The 23,726-nt window shown below is 38.7% G+C and overlaps 2 protein-coding genes across 2 annotated transcripts; both read left to right on the top strand.

Annotated features, from left to right (window-relative positions):
• The first annotated feature begins 12,888 nt into the window (after nucleotides 1-12,888).
• On the top strand, nucleotides 12,889-14,096 carry LOC135702341 (uncharacterized). Its single transcript, XM_065223366.1, has 2 exons — nucleotides 12,889-13,639; nucleotides 13,711-14,096. The coding sequence occupies exons 1-2, from the start codon at nucleotides 12,889-12,891 to the stop codon at nucleotides 13,995-13,997; spliced, it is 1,038 nt and encodes a 345-aa protein (XP_065079438.1). The 3' UTR covers nucleotides 13,998-14,096.
• A 2,882-nt stretch (nucleotides 14,097-16,978) lies between these two features.
• Nucleotides 16,979-18,756, top strand: calypso (ubiquitin carboxyl-terminal hydrolase calypso). Its single transcript, XM_065223364.1, has 2 exons — nucleotides 16,979-17,560; nucleotides 17,624-18,756. The coding sequence occupies exons 1-2, from the start codon at nucleotides 17,055-17,057 to the stop codon at nucleotides 18,564-18,566; spliced, it is 1,449 nt and encodes a 482-aa protein (XP_065079436.1). The 5' UTR covers nucleotides 16,979-17,054; the 3' UTR covers nucleotides 18,567-18,756.
• The last annotated feature ends 4,970 nt before the right edge of the window (nucleotides 18,757-23,726 follow it).

The following is a 23,726-nucleotide window of genomic DNA, read 5'->3' as shown; positions in this document are numbered from 1 at the left end:
CACGACTTCTCGTCGTAGCTCAGCTCTCGATTTCCAAATCGGAAGTCTTCCGTCCAGCCGCCACTCCCTCCGCAACTCTAATTCGGCCATACCGCGTACGAGTCACCCTCCGTTGCTGCGCGCCATACTGCAGCACGTGAGCGGCACCATCACGTTTTCGCCGCCATCGCCACACCGTCTGGAAGGTCGTCTATCGCCGCCATCTTCGAGTCGTCGAGCCCTCATCGGTCAGCAGTCATCGTTTCATCGCTTCGTCCAGTAAAACCTGCGCAGGTATGTCAGAGCATGTTTAATTCATGGCCATGATTTGCTCTTTTCCGTACACCCCTCTCAGAAATCCAATGCGAATGAATGCTAAAATATAGTTTAAAGAAAAAGTTGAAGATTAGTTTTAGAACGTTTTGAATGCTACTCCCTGAATAAAACACACTTACTACGTTACGTTCTGTTTTCTTTCGTTTCCGCTCAGTTGAGTAAGCATTCCTTCGTTCTCTTTCCGTTTCGTTTCGTGGGTGAGTCAGAGTAATATCTTTGGTTTATTTATTTGGTCCATGCGCTCCATTCCCGTACTACTGAAGGACTTGGCATTTCCAGAAAGTTAGTAGTTTTTTACCGTTAGTAACCAACGACCGTTCAAGAGGTCCTCTGAGAGAAAAGTCTCAATTGTCGGGCAAAGTTTCAACACGACCAGTGGTCTCTCCTAATCGAGAGTGGCGCTTAAGCCACTGAGTTTGAACAAAACCTCAGCGAAATTTCTCGAACGGTTACATTGGCGCCCAACGCAAAAAATTATAACGTTTCATTTCTTTCATTCGTACTTGAACAAAAACAGCATTTTCATTCTAATTTTAATTTATTCCTACATATAATATTTTGAATTTACATTTTAGTTTTATCTTTGAATTGAATTTTCGCCTAGTATTTAATTTGAACTGAATTTTTCTAGTGTTAAGTTGGAATTGAATTCGTTTTTCTTTTATAATAGATTAAGTTTTTTTTTTTTTCTTATTTTGCATTCTTGAATTTACATTTTATTCTTAATTTTTTTTTTTCTTTTTCCACTATTATTAAATCGGTATATTAAATCTAAATAGCATAAGCATTATTTTTTTCGGTTTGAATTCGTACTTTGTAATTGAATTTTTATTGGAATTTGGTGATTGATTCTAATCAATTAAAATGAGCGGTCAATATATACTACCAGCTGTTGAGCATTTGCTGGAGGATGAAGTAGACGATGAATTGAGATTACGGAAGCAATCAGTCGATCGAAGAGAAACGTTGGAGGATAAAAAGAGGTTGTTACGCAGATTGTTTAAGGATGATAGGTGTAGTAAAGTTAATTATTCAGGAACTCATAAATTTTCAGATGAAATCGTAAAGGTTTCAGAAATTGTCAATGGATTAATATCAAATTTGCGAAAACGAGCAGATCGGGTGCAAATCTCAAGAATACGACACTATTTGATTCGCATGGCAAGCGCGTCTGTTGATAATAAGGAAGAGGAAATGGCACAAAAAGATGTTTGTGTTCAAATTGAAGGAGTTTTAGAAGAGATAGGGTTGAAAATACGGGAAGATGAAGGAGAAGAGAGTCAAGAGGTAGGGAGAGGAAAGGTTACAGAATCCAAGGAAGGAGATCAAAAGGAAACATTCAAAGTTTCCGAACCAGCATGCTTATCAGGAGCTAAAGGAATCGCATGTAATTGCGCGTGGTGTGAAGGTACAGGTGCAAGGAAGAAAGACCACGATCAGAAACCTGAGGTTTCAAAACATAGACAGAATGAAGATTATTCGGATGAAGATTCGGAAAATTCAGATTTTGACAGGAAATCAAGTAAAAATAGAGTCGATAAAGAAAGAAAAGGGCGTAAATATGGATATAACAAACATAAAAGGGATAAAGATACGAGGAAGCCTGATAGAAATTCGAGGAATCGTAAACACACTAGCAATCGTGATGAAAAGGGAAAAGAAACCCATAGATCGCGTCGCGAAAGAACTCCAAGTTCAAACGATGATAGTAACTCAGAGGAAGAAGTCAGAAAGACGAATTCAAGAAACCACAGACAGAAACGATACGACAGTGAATCAGAAGCAGAGTCGGAAGATAGTTACACGAGAAAAGAGAGAAGAACTCGTAGAAAAGGAAGTAGCGGTCGAAGACATCGACGACGTTCAACATCGGCTAGCAGCGTAACATCGAATAGTGGAAGGAATCATTATAGGAAGTCCAGAGTTGAGAACTGGAATCTTTCGTTCTCTGGAGACAACAGATCGATGCAACTTGAAGATTTTTTGTATAAAATCAAGAAGTTGGCTCGACACGAAGATGTATCGGATAAGGAGTTGTTGAAGAACATTCATCATCGCCTAAAAGGAGAGGCGTATGATTGGTGGTTTACTAGGGAGGATAGATTCACTCGGTGGAGTAAATTTGAAGATGAAATTCGCTTCCGATATGGAAATCCTAATCGTGACAGAGGAATCAAGGCCCAAATTCGTGACTTAAAACAACGGAGAGGTGAAACGTTCGTTGCGTACGTAACGGAGGTTGAGAAACTCAACCAATGTTTGCAGCGCCCTTTCTCGTCGAGAACATTATTCGAACTCGTTTGGGAAAATATGCGTGCCCACTACCGATCAAGATTATCAGTAATGGACATATACGATCTTGAGCATCTGATTGAAATTAATCATAAAATAGATGCAAGTGACCCTAATTTCTATAGGTCACCCAACAACATGAGAAACGATGTACATCATATTGAGGCTGAGGGTTCTTGCTGTGAGTACACAGAAGAAGAGGATGTTCCTGTCCAAGAGATCCAGAAATCGCAGAAGAATAGTCGACCGACTTTGCCTGGAAGGACTCAGCAGGATACGTCTTCTAACCAGCAGACGGGACAAAGACGGACAGAACCCAATAAAATGGCCTGTTGGAATTGCCAGAAACCTGGTCATACCTGGAGGGACTGCACAGAGCGTAAGATAATATTTTGCTACGCTTGCGGGAAATTAGGCAGAACTACAAGGACTTGTGAGAACAACCATCCTAGTACGGGCCGAAATAATGCCCAAAATCGCCAACAGTCAACAAACTGAATGCGGGATGCTTGCCTGGGAATCCGAACATCTCGCCTGTAGGACCGATTCCCGATCAAGGAACTATAAACCGAACAACCGACAACTATTCACTATTTGAAATTCGCGTGAACCCTGGTTCATGCCCTCACATTAAAGTTAATGTTTTAGGTACAGAAATAACTGCATTATTGGATTCAGGAGCTGCGGTCAGCGTTATGAGTTCAGTCGGCCTTTTAGAATCCCATGGTTTGACTATACTTAAATCAAATATTAAAATTTGTACCGCAGACGATACTAAACATACGTGTTTGGGTTACGTAAACATCCCATACACACTTGGAAATGAGACAAAAGTAATACCAACTTTGGTCGTTCCGGAAATTCGAAAGCCGCTTATTTTAGGAATGGATTTCTGGCGTGCCTTTAAAATACGTCCAATGATTGCTTCGGACAACATAATTCAAGATTTAGAGCTAACGTGGACTTCAAGTTTAGCAGATAATCAAATTAATTGCCTGAGAGTAGAAACGGACTCGATCGTCGGAAATGAAGATTTTATATCACTCTCAGTTCAACTTGTCGAACCGCTAGAACCAGAGATAGCTTTCAAATCCAAACCGGAAGAAGATGATTCGTTGGATATTCCAACTTTAGAACTACCTGAAGATCCTGCCAAAGCAATCGAGACGGTGGAAACTGAGCATGTTTTGACACCTGACGAGCAACAGAAGCTCAAAAATACTTTGAGAAACTTTGATTGCACCAGCTCAGGCTGTCTAGGAAGAACAACGCTCATCGAACATGAAATCGAACTCGTTACAGAAGGAAAAATGAGGGATCTTCCAATGTATCGCTATTCACCGAAGATTTGGGAGAAGATCGAGGAAGAGCTGGAACGATGGAAAAGTTTACGTGTGATAGAGGAATGCACATCGGAGTTCGCAAGCCCACTCGTGCCAGTAAAGAAAGCAAACGGGAAGATACGAGTTTGTCTGGACTCCAGAAGAATTAATTCAGTAACCAAAAAGGACGCCTATCCCATGAGAAACATGTCTGAAATATTTCATCGTCTTCAAAAGGCGAAGTATTTCAGTATAGTGGATTTAAAAGATGCCTACTTTCAAATTCCACTGAAGGAATCATCAAGGAATTATACAGCTTTCAGGACCCCGAAAGGTCTGTTCAGATTCAAAGTCGTTCCTTTTGGTTTGAAGAATGCTCCCTTCACAATGAACAGACTAATGAACCTTGCCATTGGGTTTGATCTGGAGCCTTTCGTTTTTGTATATTTGGACGACATTATTATCGCCACCGAAACACTTGAGGAACACTTTCGCCTATTAGAAGAAGTGGCTCGTAGGTTGAAAAGAGCAAGTTTAACGATTTCTGTGGAAAAAAGTCGTTTTTGCCGGAAACAAGTAAGGTATCTTGGATACATACTAACGGAAAATGGTTTATCAATCGATAGTGCCAAACTAGAGCCGATATTAAACTACCCAAGACCAAAATCCATAAGGGATGTAAGGAGATTAATGGGCCTTATGGGTTTTTATCAAAAATTTATTCCTCGATACAGCCACTTGACAACACCGATAACGGATTTACTCAAGAAATCCAAGAAATTCAATTGGTCAGGTGAGGCAGAAAAAGCGTTGGATGAACTGAAGTCAGTGTTAACTTCAGCACCTGTCTTAGCGAATCCAGACTACACACGACCTTTCATTATTGAAACTGACGCCTCGCAACTTGCAGTTGGAGCTGCCTTATTGCAGGAGTTCAATGAAGGAAAGCGAATAATTGGGTACTACAGCAAAAAACTTTCCAGCACACAAAGGAAATATTCAGCTACGGAAAAGGAGTGCTTAGCAGTATTATTAGCGGTTGAAAACTTCAGACACTACATCGAAGGATCAACGTTTACAGTTATTACGGACTGTAAGAGCATCACCTGGTTGTTCACCATCTCGGCTGCGAACGCTAACTCGAGATTGCTTCGTTGGGCACTAAAATTGCAATCATACGATTTTGTATTGCAATATCGCAAAGGAAAAGATAATGTGTTAGCAGATTGCTTGTCACGCATCAATTCTATACAAATAGCGGATGATAACTACATCGAACTAGTTGACAAAATCTCTAAAATGCCTCATGACTACAAAAATTTCAAAGTTGTAGGAAATAGAATTTATAAATTCGTAGAAGAATCAGGAAAATTCAAGGACAAACGGTTTGAATGGAAATACTACCCCCCTGAGGTAGAGAGACTTCCATTGATACAATCTGTACACGATTCAGCTCACCTTGGGTACGATAAGACCGTTAACACACTTAAGGAGAAGTATTTTTGGCCAAAAATGGCCTCAGAAGTCAAAATTTACTGTAAAACTTGTTTGGCTTGCAAAACGTCAAAAGGAATTAACATCAACCCCACTCCGTCAATGGGATCACAGAAAAAGTATTGTGATTTTCCGTGGCAGTTTTTAACATTAGATTATGTTGGCCCATTTCCTTCCTCCGGAAAAGGAAGATTCACGTGCCTTCTGGTGGTTACAGATGTTTTCTTAAAATTCATCTTGGTCCAACCATTTAGGCAGGCCACTGCTTCATCATTAGTACAATTTCTAGAACAGGCCATATTTTTGTTACTTGGAGTACCAGAGATGATTTTAACCGATAATGGTTCACAATTTACATCTAAGGAATTCGCAGGACTATTGAAGCAGTACGGAGTAAAGCACTGGTTAACACCTTCGTACCACCCACAAGTAAACAATACTGAAAGGGTAAACAAGGTGGTGACAACAGCGATAAGAGCTACCTTGAAGGGGAACCACAAACAATGGACCGATAATTTACAACAAATCGCATGTGCGATTAGAAATTCAGTGCATGAATCAACGAAATTCACACCTTACTTCCTCACGTTCGGTCGAGAGATGGTTTCGAATGGGATCGAATACGAGAGGATCAGAAACACAAACTCGTCATCTACGGATATCCTGAGCAACGAAGAACGGGAGAAATTATATCAAGAAGTAAGAAAAAACCTTGCAGAAGCTTATCAAAAACAAGCTAGATACTATAATTTGCGTTCCAATAAGAATGCACCGACTTATCAGGTTGGAGAGAAGGTTCTGAAGAAGTGTACGATCCAATCAGACAAATCGAAGGACTACTGTGCTAAACTAGCACCAAAATACACAGAAGCATTTGTAAAAAGAACCTTAGGAGACAGTTACGAACTAGTGGACAAATACGACAACAATTTAGGAATATTCCACGCAAATTTTTTGAAGAGATTTTAAGTTTTGGTGTTACAGCTATGACATAAGCCATAAAGAAGGAAATGTACCAGAATAAATAGAAAACACATCAGGAAAATCCCCCAGCAATGATGGTAAAGAAAGGGTCTATATTACACTAGTGTTAGTGAATGTATATACAATGTAAATAGCCTAGCCTTAGCGACTTTCGTCGGTACAAAATTTTTAAAATCTACTTAAATATATGTTAGTTTACTTAGATAAGGTTGAAATAATAAGAATTTAAAACGCTCACCATTATGTTTAGTATCAGTTTAGTTTACTCCAGATTTTTAAATAGCTTCTCTCGAATTCCTTGAAATTTTGTTTGAAATTTGTCGCGGTGCCATTCCAGTTAGTCGGTTCCATAGTAAATACGGTAATTAATTCCAAAAATTTTTCGTTTGTAGTGTTCCAAGCGGGTCATCTTTACATCCATAGTTATTTCCGTCCATTTTAGTTTTTCATGATCAGCATTCTTTTGTTGTTCCAACAGCTTTATTTCCGTCCATTGATCCTTTGATTTCCATCCATCAATTGTTCCGATTTCAATTGATTCAAGGGCATTGCCGTCTGCGGTGTCTAGTACCTGTAAAGAAAAGAACAGAAAACAGTTAAATCCATAATTGAAAACAATATTGTGAAAATACTCCCCCGGTTTTGATGAGATCCGTTGAAATTCAGTAGAAAATCGCCGTTCCGTTTTAAATTCGCGAATATTGCACCGTCGATTTTCCTTTTCACGCGTTCAGTCCAAGTTCAGGATGACGTTTGTCAAAACGGTTTTTTTTTTCGGTTAGGTTGGTAGCTCGAGTGACAGAACGATATGCTGTCAGTTGTTCATGCGATGTTTTAGGTCTGTTCGATATTTTCGTAGTTCGAATTCTATGAGTTAGTCAAATTTGAATTTGATGAGTAGAAGTTCGATTATCGTTGAATAGAGGAGTCCGTTTGAGCAATTTAAATGCAGATTGGGTCGAATAATGTTTTGATGTTGCATTTGATTGCAGTTTCCGTTGGTGATCAAATTTAGGACGGAGAATGTTCCGTTGTTTTGATCATGGTTTGTTGTTCAGTAGGTTTATTATTGAACAGAATTTGATAAGTTCATGAACAAGTGATTGTAGTTTATGTTACTTTAAATTTGGCTGTTTTTGTGCGACTTACCTGAATGAAAGAATTGTTGACAACGTTTGCGTTTATAGTGTTTTTTAAGTTATGAAAATTTGATCAATTCCTTTGATCAAATTTTCATAAAACTGGGTGGTGTGATGTAACGTTTTACGTTTTTTGTTTATAGTTTTTCGATTAAATCTAATTTAATTAACAATTAAATCATTTTTTATTTCAAGTTTGCTTAGAAATGAAATATTTCAACCGTGGAAATAAAATCAGACCATTGCTGTGTCGATTTTACAACTTTGCTATATTTACTGTGTCTAGGCTACAACTTCGCCATAAAAGCTCAACTTATAGTGAGCTGTATTATATTGTGCATGCTTTCTGGAGGCGCCATGAAGTCCGTCGCCATTCGAAAGATTTGGCGCAACTCTCGAATAAAGAGGGAGTTTTTAAAAGATGACCTATTTGAATAGGAAAAGGTCGTTAGGAATTTTCCTGCTCGCAAAATTATTCTGACTCGTCCATTTCGTTTTCGAATCGGCTGGTGAACAGAAGTGCGCGAATTACTTTACGTTCTCGAGTTAAATTTAATCAAATTGATTTTGTGCGTTACAGCTTCCACTCACTTGCTATAAAAAAATAATTTTCTGAATTTCGAAATCATTAGACGTTATAATGATATTTTGTACTTATTAGATACACAGCAAAAAAAATGTAATATCGATCAATGTACCCGCATAAACGCGAACCATAAATTGACCTTACCTAAAATGGTTAAAAATTGTTTATAATCCCTGCTAAACTTTAACTGAAATGGTTATAGAACTTTACATGAACGTTTAATGATTAAGTTTCAACCTTATGTATTATGGTTTTTTGGAAGTGGACCTTACAAATAATGGGTTGTTAAGAACCATTACCGTTCCAAATTCTTGTTTTCTCCATACATTTTCGGAAAGAGAACTATATTAGAACCTTTTAACTTATGGTTTGAGAACTTTAATGGTAATGGTTATGGTAGTCAGTAAGGTCCATGAATGGTTTTGTAACATCGATCAACTTTATGTGGAATATATCGCGAAAATTCAGAAGAAACGGTAAAATCACAATTTTACTTTGAATTTCATGCTACAATCTAGAAAAACCACATAGGACGTTTTGACAAGTCGAGTTGTACATCGGACATGTTACATTGGACGATTTTTCTCAATGACATAATCAATGAGTGTTACATTGGACGTTTTTTCTACATGATACTAGATTCCCTTTCACAGATTTCAGAGTATAGTACCTAACTTTAGATTGGCCCCGCCTTTGGAAAATGAGCACCAATCATGTTAGGCAGTCTGAATGACCGAAGTAACAATCATTTACCCAGCATTTCAAACTGTACATTGGACAATTTTTGATCAATGATTTTCTTAAATAAATAAAAGTAAATTTGGATGGATGTTTTTGTATCGCATACAATGATAGAAGAGCAATAGTTTGTATCGCTTATCTCGATTTGTTTACATTTGTTACTTAGGACCTTTTGAAAAGTGACGCGAGAAATAGAAGATTCAAGCAAGAATTTCAAAAAAGGCGTGACTGATATTATGGATATTCTTAATATTTTTGCTCACATTTTGTGAAAAATAAACTTAGGACCAAGGGGTTAGTCACTCAGCACAATGTGCCAAAAATAGATTTTGCATAGTTGGGGCACATTACCGGCACGTTTTCGTATGTATCAGATTATAATTAAAATAAACCGGGAGCACTGCCTGGGTTGCTATTGACAACGGTAATTGATGTTGCGTGTACGTAAACAAACGTGAATCGAATTCTTTTCGCTAGACACATTGTTTCCAAGCTAACGGTATTTATTCATTAAAATGGAACATTCCAACATAGATGTGGTAAGTAACTGACTAAAAATAGTTTCCTTCAAATAATATCACATGTTTCCGTATCTCCTCCGGTTTTAGATTTTTTTCTGGAGTAAGCTGGAGGAAGAGTACGGTACGGTAAACTTCCATCTAAAAAATATCCTCACAATTCAAAATCTGTGCAGTCAGTCTCTTGGGAGGCTGACAAGCGACAACATTAAAATTATAGAGGAAGACATGCGCGGTATGGCTGATTGCCTGAGAGAAGAAGCACTAGCGGGTGGAATGCCCCTGAAAGATATTTACGGGAGAAAATTTGCATCGCATCCAGAAAACTTCAAATTCATGGAAGGAGAAACGTTGTGTTTGCTGGATCTGGCAGGTATTATGAACAATCGTGGAGTCAACCATTTTTTAAAGAGAGCCAAGCGACAAAATCAACGGCAGATAAGAAATGCTCAGCCACCATCCGATATGTCCAATAATGACGGTGATCCAAGTGATAAGGACGTTGAAATGGAGTTACATGCCCGAAAATTACAAACGAAAATTTTGCTCTATTTTTCCTCGCGGTAAGTATTAGTTTTAATGCTCCTATAGCTTTCAAACTAAAAGTTGTTGAACTAATTTTCTTTTCAGAAAAGGTCAAGACAAAATTTTTGATGATTTCTTGGTTAAACTACAAGATCATCGTGTGGAAGTTTACACTGCGGGCAATAAAATCCAAGCTTATGTCACGTGTCCAATTTGCGTTGAAAGTAAGCAATCGAAAATATCACTCAATATGGACACAACAGGAAGCTGGCATATGTTCGCATTTAAACGACACTGCGAAACATTTCACATCCAGCTGCCACATTCATCTGGTAGGAAGCGTCGTAGCATCACACCAGATATTACTGGCGAAGACGAAAGTCCAGTTAAACGACCGTTTATGAATTCAACAGCTGATATTGTACAAGGTATGTTAAGAAGAAGGATTTAGTAAGATCATTATAATATTTGTATTTTAGACTTTGAGCATACGCTGCGTGACACGGAATTAGATCCGCTCCATTTTGCTACTGATGGGACGGACAGTGAGATAATCGAATATTTAGACGAAATTATGTATGAATCTGAAGGTATGTTCAAATTTTAATATTCCAGCAGGGGGTGATCCATTAACTATGTTCCGTGAAATTGTGAAAACATTAACACCTCTCCTCTCTTTCATTGCTCGCTATCTTATTTATTTATTTCTTTATTTATTGTATGTTATCAACATACTAGTTTGGTGTCCAAATGATAAAAAGTTATCTTAAAGCTAACAAAAATTGTCGTAGAAGAGAGTCGCGTGACATGTCAAAATCAAAAACTGAGGAGACTCGGTTGAACGTCCGTTGGAGGGCGATTAGCCTGGAATTCGCGGCATAGTTAGTTCTCCTGAGTGGGATCCTTAGAATAGAGTTGCCTCAAAGCACACGGGAGCGAGCTTGAACATTAATGTTGCCGAGCAGGGCAGGACAATCCATACGGTCAGTTAGAATATCAGCGATGACAAGTGCCTTAGCCACCTCACGTCGTGTTTGGAGGGGGTCCAGGTGGATCATGAGGCAACCGCTCTCGTAGCTCCATAGATTAAAGGGATCCCTCCAAGGCAATCTTCGTAGAGCGTATCTGATAAAACGTCGCTGCACCGACTCGATTCGTTCAACACCATTTTGGAAATGAGGGTTCTTAACTGGAGAAGCATATACCAATCTCGTTCGTACCAGGGAGCAATAAAGTGATTTCATGCAGTATACATCTTGGAACTCTTTTGCTACCCGAAAAATGAAGCCAAGGTTTCGTGAGGCTTTTGTGTCTTATATATTATTTAGTAACATAATTCCAAATCCACCTCCTCGCTTAGAGCGTTACGTAATTAATGGATCGCCTATAGCACACAAATTAAGGGCATGTGCTAACATTACAGTTGGGAGTAATTTTTGGTTTTAATTTGTTTTAATCACATATTTTATTTCATAACTTAGGTGCAGGTGTTGAACAAGCCAAAAAAAATAACGAGTATGCTTCTGAACCTGAGATCGTGTATTTTGAAGAAATTGTATATGAACCTCAAGGTAAATAGTATGCGGGATCAAAACATTTTATTTATTGTATTACAGTAAGGATCCGATCTTGTCTAATATTCTAAAAAACTCATGTACTTTTAACTTCTTTTCATTTCATCTTCAAGATAGATAAATAAGGTATATTGTGATGCAATAAGATAGCTATATTGCATCACAATATACCTTATTTATCTATCTTGACAATGAATGACAAAGATTTTTAATTACGGTTAAGTTAAATTATTGAAAGATAAAAGTCTGATGCGTGAAAGGGCTGACAAAATCGTGTCATTACCTGAGTGGTGCGGAGAAACACGAAATGGTTGTCAAAAAGAATCCAACTGGTGCTGTCAAAAAGAATCCAACGATCTAGAGCTGCTAAAAGTGATACTTTTCTCATACAATCCCCGTCGGCAGAGAAAGTATTGTGGTCAATGTTGAAAATATTGTCATTTCGGCATTTTTTTACTAATATTCTTCAACAAAAAACTTGCTCAAATACTCGGATGTAAACAATGTAACGAACGAACAAACCTGCACTAACTGCTGAAGGAAGAATGCAAACAAACTTTATAAGAGTCATGTGGGTAGGTGCACACCATGTACACGTTATTTATGGAGCAAAGGGTGAACTTTCGACAGCATGTATATGCAAATTGTGAGCAGTGCATTAGCAAAACAATTTGTGATATCGGAAAATTTTCAAGTTGTTTCCTGCTGACTTGCAAAACAAAAACGGCTGTGTTCGCAGTACCCAGGTCATTACTATAACATTTTCAGTTACTTTTTAAATACAAGGTTTGAATATTGTTTGCCATTTTTGACTTCACGGTTTTTCTTATAATACTTTATTTAACAATCCAGGTTCAGATCAACAATCTGATGACATGGAACAATACGAGGACCGAGAAGTGAACGAAAATTCAAATGAACACGGGTACACAGAAGAGCACGAGAGCAAAGAAGTGATCGAGGACCCAAAGAAGCATGAATACACAGACGAGTACGACGACAAAGAAGAGAACGAAAATTCAAATGAACAGTGGTTCACAGAAGAGCACGAGGACAAAAAAGAGCGCGAGGAGAAAGAAGTGTACGAGGACCTTGACGAGGACTCAATAGAGCACGAGAGCATAGAAGAACACATGAACCAAGACGAGCATGAGAACAATGCAACGGTCGAAAGTAATAATTTAATTCACAAATTTTAGTTATGCTTTCTTATGATGATCAATTGACAGGATCTGCAGATTACTCGGAAAACCTTGCGGAAAACTAAGTTGTTGGGACGAACCGGTCGAACGTCTCAACACAACAAACAAAGCGACCGACAGAAGAAAAAAGTCAAGTCCACTTCTTGATCTTCACGTTGAGCTGAATGCACGGTCAAAATTGTGTATGCCACGTGGAATGCGGTATACAGAATCTGAGCTCGATGCAGCTGCCTATGAATTGATGACTGCTGGAAACAGCAGTTATCAATTTAAAAGAGCAAACATGCAGCTTCCTAGTTCAAAAACAATAAAACGACATATCGCAAGGCACACTACAGAAACTCAAGAAGGAGTCTTAATGGTGATGCCCCTGCTTAAGTATCTAAATGCGCACAACTATCCATTAGTAGTAGCTTTGAGTGAAGATGGAACAACCCTTTCACCAAACCCGGAATATGATTCAAGATATGATGCAATTCGTGGCCTAGTGGCTCCTTTAAACAAGTTTGGTATGCCTGAACAAGATGTTTTCAAAGCCAGTTCAATCAAAAAGATTATAAACGATCTTGATCGTTTTTCTGTTGGTGAATACTTATATGTTGTATTAGCAACACCAATGGCTGTCGGAGCATCGCCATTTTGCGTGCTGTACACGTGCAGTGATAACAGATTTACACATGACCAAGTTATGTCGAGGTGGGCATTTATAGAAACTGAATTGCTGAAAGTTGGCATAACCGTCATATCGAACGCGTCCGATGGCGATCCACGGCTTCTCATGGCTATGCGACAAAGAACAAAAATACCAAATGGATGTCCAAGCGAATCATACGGCCTTCACTTTGTCATAGATATGGATGATAAACCAATCTGCATTCAGGATAGTATTCACCTAGTCAACAAATTTCGTCATACCTTGTTAGACCCCAAAAAACAAATGCGTTTAGGTAAAGATGCTTCTCATTCTTGTTCTCATCACAATTTTTATATAATTAATAATTTATATCTTCGACTTCAGGTGACTATGTAATTTCGTCTGCAGTCCTCAAACAAATGATGGAAAACGGACAAAAAGTTATACACAAACTAAATCCTTCTGATTTGAATGCGGTGGACCGAATGAAATTTGATCCGTCAATGAAACTTATGTCGTTGAATCTAATTGATCATTTAACCACAGTGGTACCTGGCAGTATCGGAACAGCTACATATTTACGAATAATGCGTAATGCTTATTTAGCATTTAACGATCAACAAATGTCTCCTACAGAACGCATAACTTCAATATGGTTTGTTACAAAATGATGATACCCAGTATGACACAAATATGTTTCAACTAACTTCTTTCTACAGGACTACCTTATTATTTGTTCGTGCATGGCGACGAATTTGCTTAAAGCATCAGAAAACACTAAAACAGTGCCCTACATCAAATGTGTATCATTGTTTAGAATTAAATGCGCATGGCTTAATAAAATTCGTTGTCAGATGCCGGAAAGCCAATAGAAGTGAACAATTCATTATCAATCATTTATCAAGTCAACCATGTGAAACTGCATTTCGTGAGCTTCGGTCAATGACAACTGTTAATCACACCGCAGTTAATTTCACCATGAAAGAAGTCGAGCAGCGCATGCAAAAAGTTCAAATGAAATTATTCATCGTGCATCGTAGAAAAACAGAGCTAAACTTTCCGTGCTTGCAGAAGAAACAGCTGAAATCACAGAAAACGCCGATCCATGACCTTCCAAATGATATCCAAATCCGCCAAGCTATCGAGAAAGCTGCAAACGATGCAATACATTTGTTAAACCATCTAGGTGTTGAACAGGAAGATATTGATTTCGGGGAAAGTATGACAATTAGAAATTCTAAAACTGAAGCCGAATTTGAATTTGTTTCAATTAAGAACAGTGATTTCATTAACATAGAATGCGAAGGTAAAACACAGTTACATATTGAAAAGTTTGTGTAGGTGATTTTCTCGATAATATTTCAGATAAATACGAAGTCAATGAAACTGCAAATAAGAGTACCGCAGGTTCTGCAGTTGAAGAAAGCTCTTCAAATGAAAATGAAATAGGAGAACACATAATTGAAGATGCTGAAACGATATTTGCTAACGCTGGTGGAGAACTACTTTTACGCCAATGCTCTTCCGGTAATAATCGTAACGTATTCCACGTAAAAGGAGTAAACGGTAAAAATATGAGCATAAAAAAATCGACAATGCTTTGGATGCTGTCATCAGGTCGTTTTAAAAGATCAAACGACCGCTTGAGACGGTTTCATCGTATTAGAATGATTGCACCAACAGGATCAGTTAACGCTAACTGCATGCAGCATGAAATAACTATCGGAGATTGGATAGCACTACATGGTCGCATAGTTTGTCATGTAACTAACTTTCAATACCAGAGAGGTAAATATAGCTGACGCACATAGGATATTTGCTAATACCTTTTTTATCTGCAGGAAAATCTAAAAATTGTCCACTTACCACTGTTCCTAGAGAATGCCCAACGAATGTGGAGCGAAGGGGAATCTTTCTCTTAGGAAATTTTTATTCAATATCCCAAGCTGGAGGATTAGTATTGAACAATAAAAACCACCACAAATCGGATATTGACCACTATATTACGCACATCAAAGCGCCGAGCAACAAGCTTTCGCTGTCGGATGATACATTGTCGTACCTACGCACATATGATTAAATATAAAATACAATAAGCTATCACTATAAGGAAAGTTTTCTTCGTCTACTATTATGTATACTTCTTCTTAAATTGGATCGGAAGTACGTCCCAAATTATGTCACATAAACATAAAACCCTCGCTAGCCACTCGTTTTTTCACATTCGGATATGCCCACAATGCCCTGATTCACTCTAGGGGCTGTCCATATTTCACGTGGACACGTTATGACAGGTTTTAGATACCCTCTCCTGCTGCGAAGACAATCATCCATCTAATTTTTTTTTTTAATTTGTAAGGACCGGGACATTCGATAAACTCCACCACCCATCCCATGAGCTGTCAATGTGGTATATGGATAGCCCCCTATTATACTCAACGTTACCTCCGTCACGTTTTATCCTCTCCAACTCACTGGTATTTTTCGGATTGTGATCGATCGAAAGCACATCAAGCTTCTGGTTTATGCACACGATCGCCCGCGAATCCCTAGCACACTCAGTAAAACCTATCGTTCTTTATCATAACGGTGACCACCGTCGATCCGGCTATCCGTTCATTCAGCGATTTGTCGTTCAGCATAGCCTCGTCAATGTCCAGAAAGCCACGTCGCAGAGCCATCTTCACATCGTCCCGAAACCGGTAGCGCTTGTGCGAGTCCTCCATAAGGATGTGCCAACCTTGCATACAGCTCGATCCCATCTTGTAGCAGTCGTTCTGGCAGAAGAATTACTTTTTCGAGGTTTCCAGCAGGAAATTTTCCAGCAGCAAAATTCAACCGATCAGTTTGATCCGGTGCTGATGGGTCGGATCGAAGCCCGATTACTTTCGTTGTCTCCGCCGTTCCTTCACATATGATTTGTGTGCTGCAGGAAATTTGAAGAAATTCGTGAGAAAATCTAGATAATAATATACGGATTAGCTTATCAGATGAGGATGAACAAATGCGGTAGTACGTACGATTACAGAAAAAAACGACTCTTTCACTTCCTTAACAAGATTCAAGGCCAACGATTTCCACCGCACGAGCGAATCTTGAAGCGAATTTGTACTTAGTAAATAAACAGCTGTCAATATCTTCCTTACAGAAGCAGTGTTGCCAGATATACCAGATCAATTTGTATTTGACCACTCATACACTTCAAATATATAAAGGCACAAATCAGGGTACAAATATAATCGTTCGGCACAATACCGGAAGAATGCGGCACACTGTAAATAGCGTTAATACAATAGCAGCTGTGCCGAGTGACTTACCCCTTGCTTAGGACTCATAAAATATTATTTTCTGATTTTCTACCACGAAGTCAACCATTTATATGGCATAAAAGGGAACATAATTTCATTTGATAAAAATAAGACAATTCAGTCATGCCATTTTTGCAGTTCACACTGGAATTGTGACGTTTCAGATGTTGGTTTCAATAACATGGCGGCATGTCACCCAGCTGTGTAGCATTCCATTTTCGGATGTTAAAAGTTTGTAGACCGGTGTTTCCGTGTTACCCCGACTGAACATCCTCTCGAGATTCATTAAAACGTCATTCCGCCATCGTTTACAAGCGTGGTTGTAAACAAACGCGATTTCAGTTCAAACAAAATTCTACCTGGTTTTTACGCAATTTTTATATTGTTCAGTGCTCAAAACGGTGCAAATAGTCCTCAAAAATGCCGGTGGACATCAACCGGCTAACGGATGGCTGGTTGGAGTTGGAATCTGACCCGGGTCTGTTCACCCTACTGCTAGAGGACTTTGGCGTCAAGGGTGTCCAAGTGGAGGAAATCTACGACCTGCAGAAAAACATCGAAGGGCCAGTGTTTGGCTTTATTTTCCTATTTCGCTGGATTGAGGAACGCCGAGCACGTCGGAAAATTGTTGAAACGACCGAGATTTACGTGAAAGACGAGGAAGCAGTGAACAACATATTCTTCGCCCAGCAGGTGGTTCCGAACAGTTGTGCAACCCATGCACTCCTATCTGTACTGCTAAACTGTTCCGATATTGATCTGGGAACGACGTTGAGCCGACTGAAAGTGCACACTAAAGGAATGTGTCCGGAGAATAAGGGCTGGGCCATTGGGAATACGCCAGAACTGGCATGTGCCCATAACTCGCACGCAATGCCCCAGGCCAGACGGCGAATGGATCGCAATTCCGGAGTTAGCACTGGGCGGTAATTGTGCAATTCAAATAAACAACAAAGGGTCAGTAAGTTAGATTCGTGTTTTTTTTTCAGATTCACCGGGGAAGCATTCCACTTTGTAAGTTTCGTTCCGATCAATGGTCATCTTTTCGAGCTGGACGGTCTAAAGCCATTCCCAATGGATCATGGCCCATGGGGTGAAAAGGAAGCTTGGACCGATAAATTTCGTCGTGTGATGTCCGATCGTTTGGGTATATCCACGGGAGAACAGGACATCCGCTTCAATCTCATGGCGGTTGTTCCGGATCGTCGAATCGCCATCACCCACAAGCTGAAAATGCTGCGAACCAATCAGACGATTGTATCGGCTGCGTTGGAAAAGTTGTTGAAAAGTAAGAAAAGTGAAAGCAGAACTCAGTCGGAGATCAAGGAAACCGTTGATAAGATCAAAAAGGAGGAAGAATCTCCGGTAAAACTGAGCTCGGAATATTCTCAGCTACTGGAAATGAACGAAAAGGACGACTCGTCGGTTCCCATGTCCAAAGAGCTGGAATCGTTGGTTTCGCTCAATAGTTCATCCGATTCTGTGGAAATAATTGGCGAAACGGTAATCAAGAAGGAAAACCCCCCACCATCACCACCGCCGTCGTTCATCGGAGCGGGGACGTTCTCCCCTAAAGACCTCCTTTCCTTACTGAAGAATCTCGAATCGGAGATAAATATAACCGAGCAGCACCTTAGCGACGAGAACGAGAAGCGCGCCATGTTCAAGGTGGACGACTGTCGGCGGACCCACAACTATGACGAATTTATTTGCACCTTTCTCTCGATGCTGGCTCATCAGGGAGAGCTCGGGGACCTCGTATCACAGCATCTGATCACCAGCCGGAAGCCCAGCATGAGTGGCGTTCAGAACAGTGGATCTCGTGGAGTGGTACGGAACTACAACAAGAAGAGTACTACCAATGGATCGTCGCCGAAGACGCCCAACTCGAAGCGACGGCGCGGCAGAACCAAGTACCGGAAAAGGAAGTAATTGCTTGGGCAATTTGGAACGCATTATGAGACTGGAAGGCTGCTTATCTCTTCTAAGCTAAGGAGGAGAGAACACGGCATTTTTTTTAGCAGGTATTTTATGTCTTTATTATTCTTGGTACTGGGTGATCATCACTACGAACACTCGAAACAATAAATTTCCCATTGTTTAGGATCTGCTTGAGGCAATAGATTGTAAAGCGGGAATTTACTGGATATCACAATCCTTGCTTTGCATAATAGCAGATCACCTTCACTCTTTCCAAAATTAAGGGACGGATCACAGGGTCACCATTCTTGCAACCATGGCATGATGTCATTAGCGAAGCCAAGAAGCTGGACGGACTTCCTGAAAATCGTACCACTCTTCGGATCACAAAGAGGTTCAAGAGAAGATAATCACCCCTATTCTCTATTCCGTTCAAAATGAATTTCGCACACAAAAATTTAACTTACACTCTAAACAAAATTCACTTCGATGCTACGTGAAAAATCACGTTACCCCTTAAACATCCCACTTCAATCATTTTCACGTGCCGCAGATCAATGTCAAATGGAATATTGATAAAATTTACGTGTTTTTATGTCAGTTGATACTACGGGAATTTCACGTTAAAACTAAGTGATAATCATGTACACTCTACAAAGTATACACGTTCAATCTACGTGAAAAATTTAGCTATTTCGATTACTTCAATTTCCATTTTTACATGATGGCAGTAAAATTAACAAACATACCATGTCATGTTCACTAGAGCTGAAGATGAAAGTGCTTACGTGAAATGGGTTTACGTGATTTACATGTATGAAAAAGTGATTCAATATGGTGTCATCAAGTTCAGTAGAGGAAGAGTTACTCTCAGTTTGTGATTTCCTAACACTGCATAAATTAGAAGTAACTTTTTTACATCATTTGAAGACCGCACAAATAATTGTATTTATTTCGATTTCACAGGCTAGAATCAATATCATAACTCTGAAGAAGACAGCACAACCAGATTATTTTCCCTTGATTTGTTTTCCGTACTCCAAGTCTACCGACACTAGCGAGACAGCTCCCACACCTGAACCCTACATATCGACCCATCAACTTCATGATGAACCGGGGACCAACAGCTGATCAGAGATGTTATGCCTCAGAACATCCCGGTGGCGCCGATTGGAATTGGTCTGCTGGGGTGAGAGGTAATCACGCTTTCCACTACACCACCGGCGCCGCTTCACAAACAAATATTGCATCTGAATGGTCTTGATCAAATCTTTGAGGCAACGAAATGTTCAATGTTAAATTTTAAAAGACATGTATGTGTAATGATCGGTCAAATGTCTAAACCCTTTGACATACGTTAATTTCTTATCCACCGTAAATCACACTTTGAAATATTCTCGCTGTAATTTTTCTCTGCCAATTTGCACTCACACAGTTCAATATGATTAACTGCTTACTTTTTTTTTTCTTTTTATACCTTCGCGAGCTCACCAATTTTAGGCTGCTATTTTCCAAACCCAGCATAGAAAATCAGCTTTTTCACTCTACGTCTTGCTTCTCACTCCTGCGCTATTGAAATGGCGGACCAAGTGGAACAATTGGAATTACAATGGCCACGGTTCTTTTCATAGACCATGAGCCATCTATTTTTCAAAATGACGGCTTCGAATACTTTCTGTACAAACTGTACAAGCTTTTAATACTTTTTTTTCACCGTATTCACACGTGCCAGCTGCTAATTATTACCTTCTGTTTCGCTCACTGACAATCATAAGCAACCGTCACACTAAAACACAAATTTCTTCTTGCTTCACGACTCTTTTCACGCACGCTTCCAAACGCCGCTGCAAGAATAAAGTTTTTCTTTCCTCACTACTTCACTTTTTTCACTATTTTTTTTTTTAGATTTTCCACTCGTTACTATTGATGTGTTTCCGTTTGGATAGAGATTCTTCTACAATAGAAATATAAGTGTTGACTCCTTTTTTGGGGGCGACCCCGGCGTAGTGGTTAACATTCTTACCTCTCACGCCAAAGTCACGAGTTCAAATCTCACCCCGGACAAGTCACGAATGACCCAAGAGTGTTAAAGTGACTATAATATAAAAAAAAAAAGTGTTGACTCCAGTATGTATCAAGTCCAACTGATCTACTCAGCACAGTGTTTATTTCATTTAAACATTCTCCTGAACATCACACTCAAAATAATTGTCAAGTCAAAGTTACGTGAAAAATCACGTAGATCTAAAAAAGTATTGTTTGTTCTGAGGCTACCTGACACAAGTAGAATTTAGTTGTTAGCATCTGATTTTTATCTGAAACACATTTCACATCCACCTTATTAACCGATAACATTTACGTGAAAATCACGTACGTTAGGAACATCATCCTGCCGATACTGACAGTTCTATTTTCACGTACTTTCTACTTGTTTCACACGTATGAAAAAATAATCAACATGGCCACGGTACAAAACGCACTGCAAGAGCTGTTAAGTGATTTAGAGATCTCCGTCGTTTGTTGCAGATTTTGGACGGTACATTACTTATTCCGTGTCAAAAATAGGTTCAATACAGATAATTCTAACCCACTGTGAAATAGTCAATAAGTATTCATTGTCATTATAATAATAAACATTGGACAAATTAACGGCTTTTTTAATCCTGATTCTGTTCAGTTCAATAATTGCGTAAAATTCATATATCATTTAATGCTTGAATTAATTGCTATGTAAAAATCAATACAATTATAACAACATTTACTTTACTTTAAATCACTGCAATTCTTATAAAGAAAACAAAATTCATCAAAAATGTTATTACTTTTGATTAGATTTTAACATAGATTGTATCACAATTACATTGAAAATTTACTGAAAGATTTCGTAGATAATACTAAAGAATAACGTAATATTTACGTGAAACTCCACTGGAAAGGGTGGGAATGGATACGTTCTTCGCTACATGAAAATCACGTAAGTGTTACGTGAAAAGTGCGATGGAAAAAATCCACATATGTTTTCACGTAGCTTTGACGTGACAATTATTTTGAGTGCACTTATCGCCTCACTTATCGTTTTCTCTCTTTCCGTTATTACCGCAAAATCTCTCAAAGGGTTTAGACATTTGACCGATCATTACAGTATGTATCATTAAAAAAAATCTAAAAAATGTTTTAATAATCTTTTCCTGGTATTTTTTAGATCATGTAAACGTCACTTCAAGATCAAGTAAACATTACGTGAAAGTCATTTTCATTTCATTTTCATTTTATGATGTACAAGGGGGTCAGGGGCCATGTCACCGATGTGAATATTCACACCATCCATAATACACCAGGGAAGGGGAGAGGAGTGAGCAACACAGCATCTTTACCCATGGGGGTTAAAAAAGTTCTGCGAGGTACACTTATGGTGAACCAGCGGCTCAGGGATTGTAGAAAGGAAAAAGGTTGGGTAGGTTTAAAATGCAGAAATAGATGCCGTCACGATTCAATGCGCATGTTAAAATAACGTTGAATATAATCTAGTTATGATTATTGTCAATAATACTTACATTTCGATAAAGATGATGCTACCTACTTTACCTGTTATGTGATACTTATCATCACAGAGTCCAACCTTGAATCGCAGATCAGGTCCACTAACAAAAAAACTCGTTCCGAGAAGGGGCTTATGATCTTCTTCTTCTTCTTCTTCTTCTTCTTCAACGTGAGTAGTAAGGTAAATGTTACGTGATTTCAAATTTAATCTGAAAGGATTTTCACGTAACGTTTACATGATCCTGGAATGACATTTACTGGAAAATTAATTAAACGTAATGATTGGACCGGATTTTCACGTAATGTTTGCCCGATCTTGTAATAATATTAACTGGAAGTCGTTTGTTTTTTTTCTGAATCATGGTAATTCTGTGCAGCGTGCGATGTGATTTCCTGTTACCATTGAAGCGACAAAAGTCACCTTGTGTGACGTGAGACTCCGCCTGAGATGTATAATGTCTCTCGTTACACAACGTGATTTTTGTTCCTTCACTGGCGGCAGAAAGACACATCACTTTACGCCGTGCATAATAACTTTAAGTGTAATTAAACATGTATATATTTTATTGTTTTATAATATTATAATATTACACATGGCACACATTTCATTGAACCTTTTCCATCTCCTATTAGTTTAACAATAATCATTATAATTATTCTTAACTCGAAACATGTATACACCATCGATGCGATGTAAGGACACAGGCTGACTGTCAAAAATATCAATGGTAATTATATCCACCAAATTTATTCTATCAATGGCTTCGTATGCCAAAAAGTGGTCATTATACTCACCTACATGCCACATCTGTACTATTAAGTATAAAGAATCGTGAAATAGCAATAATTCTAAAATCTCAAACAAATGCACCACACTGTTATTGAACATTGTCATAAAGTTCCCTGTTCTGTAGATAGTTCCCTTGTTATAAGCAGAACTTGCAAGCATAACATTAAACTCCGTTTGTAGCTGTAATGGCTGAACAAGCTGAGAGAAATAGTTTCGCAAACGAATATCAGCCATCTGGAATTTATCATTGGCATCATTTTCCAGGAATGTTTTGTTAATGACATTGTTATTGTTATTGTTATTGTTATTGTTTCATGCTGGAGGGGGCATTGAGCCTGGTCGCCAGTGTAATTTTGGTGACCAATTATACACCTTCCATGCAGCAATCAGATAGATAAAGATGAGAATTGGCTCTTAGATAATGACTTATGCGAGTCGATTGAAATCAGCCGAATATTTAATGAGGGTTTAGGTGATCCTTAACATAGAAGCGTAGATGCATAGATGAAGGATAAGAGAAAGGAGAGAAAAAGGTATTGAAAAACAGAATTGGTAGAGAATGAGTGCTGATGAATATGCATTTATGTTTCATTTAGTTATAAGGATTATCAATAATACTTACAGTCTGATGATGATGTTGCCTGTTGCCTGCCTACTTTACCTGTTATGTGATATTTATCATCACAGAGTCCAACCTTGAATCGCAGATCAGGTCCACTAACAAAACACTCGTTCTGAGAAGGGGTTTATGGTCTTCTTCTTCTTCTTCAGGTTCGCTCACCACCCGGAATGAAGGCTCGGTGCGGTTAGTAATATCAAACAGTGTTACATGCAAACGAAAA

The sequence above is a fragment of the Ochlerotatus camptorhynchus genome, unplaced genomic scaffold, assembly GCF_037179485.1.
Source record: "Ochlerotatus camptorhynchus isolate MF236.1 unplaced genomic scaffold, CSIRO-AGI_Acam_v1.1 ptg000192l, whole genome shotgun sequence".
NCBI classification, from domain to species: domain Eukaryota; kingdom Metazoa; phylum Arthropoda; class Insecta; order Diptera; family Culicidae; genus Ochlerotatus; species Ochlerotatus camptorhynchus.
Note: the sequence above shows the minus strand (reverse complement) of the source record. Positions and strands in the feature narration are given on the sequence as shown.

Excerpts from the sequence above, each read along its gene's own strand:
- LOC135702341 (XM_065223366.1), top strand. The coding sequence starts at position 12,889 with ATGCGGTATACAGAATCTGAGCTCGATGCAGCTGCCTATGAATTGATG. Across the intron at positions 13,640-13,710 it reads CAAAAAACAAATGCGTTTAG|GTGACTATGTAATTTCGTCT; the intron begins GTAAAGATGCTT and ends CTTCGACTTCAG.
- calypso (XM_065223364.1), top strand. The coding sequence starts at position 17,055 with ATGCCGGTGGACATCAACCGGCTAACGGATGGCTGGTTGGAGTTGGAA. Across the intron at positions 17,561-17,623 it reads TCCGGAGTTAGCACTGGGCG|ATTCACCGGGGAAGCATTCC; the intron begins GTAATTGTGCAA and ends TTTTTTTTTCAG.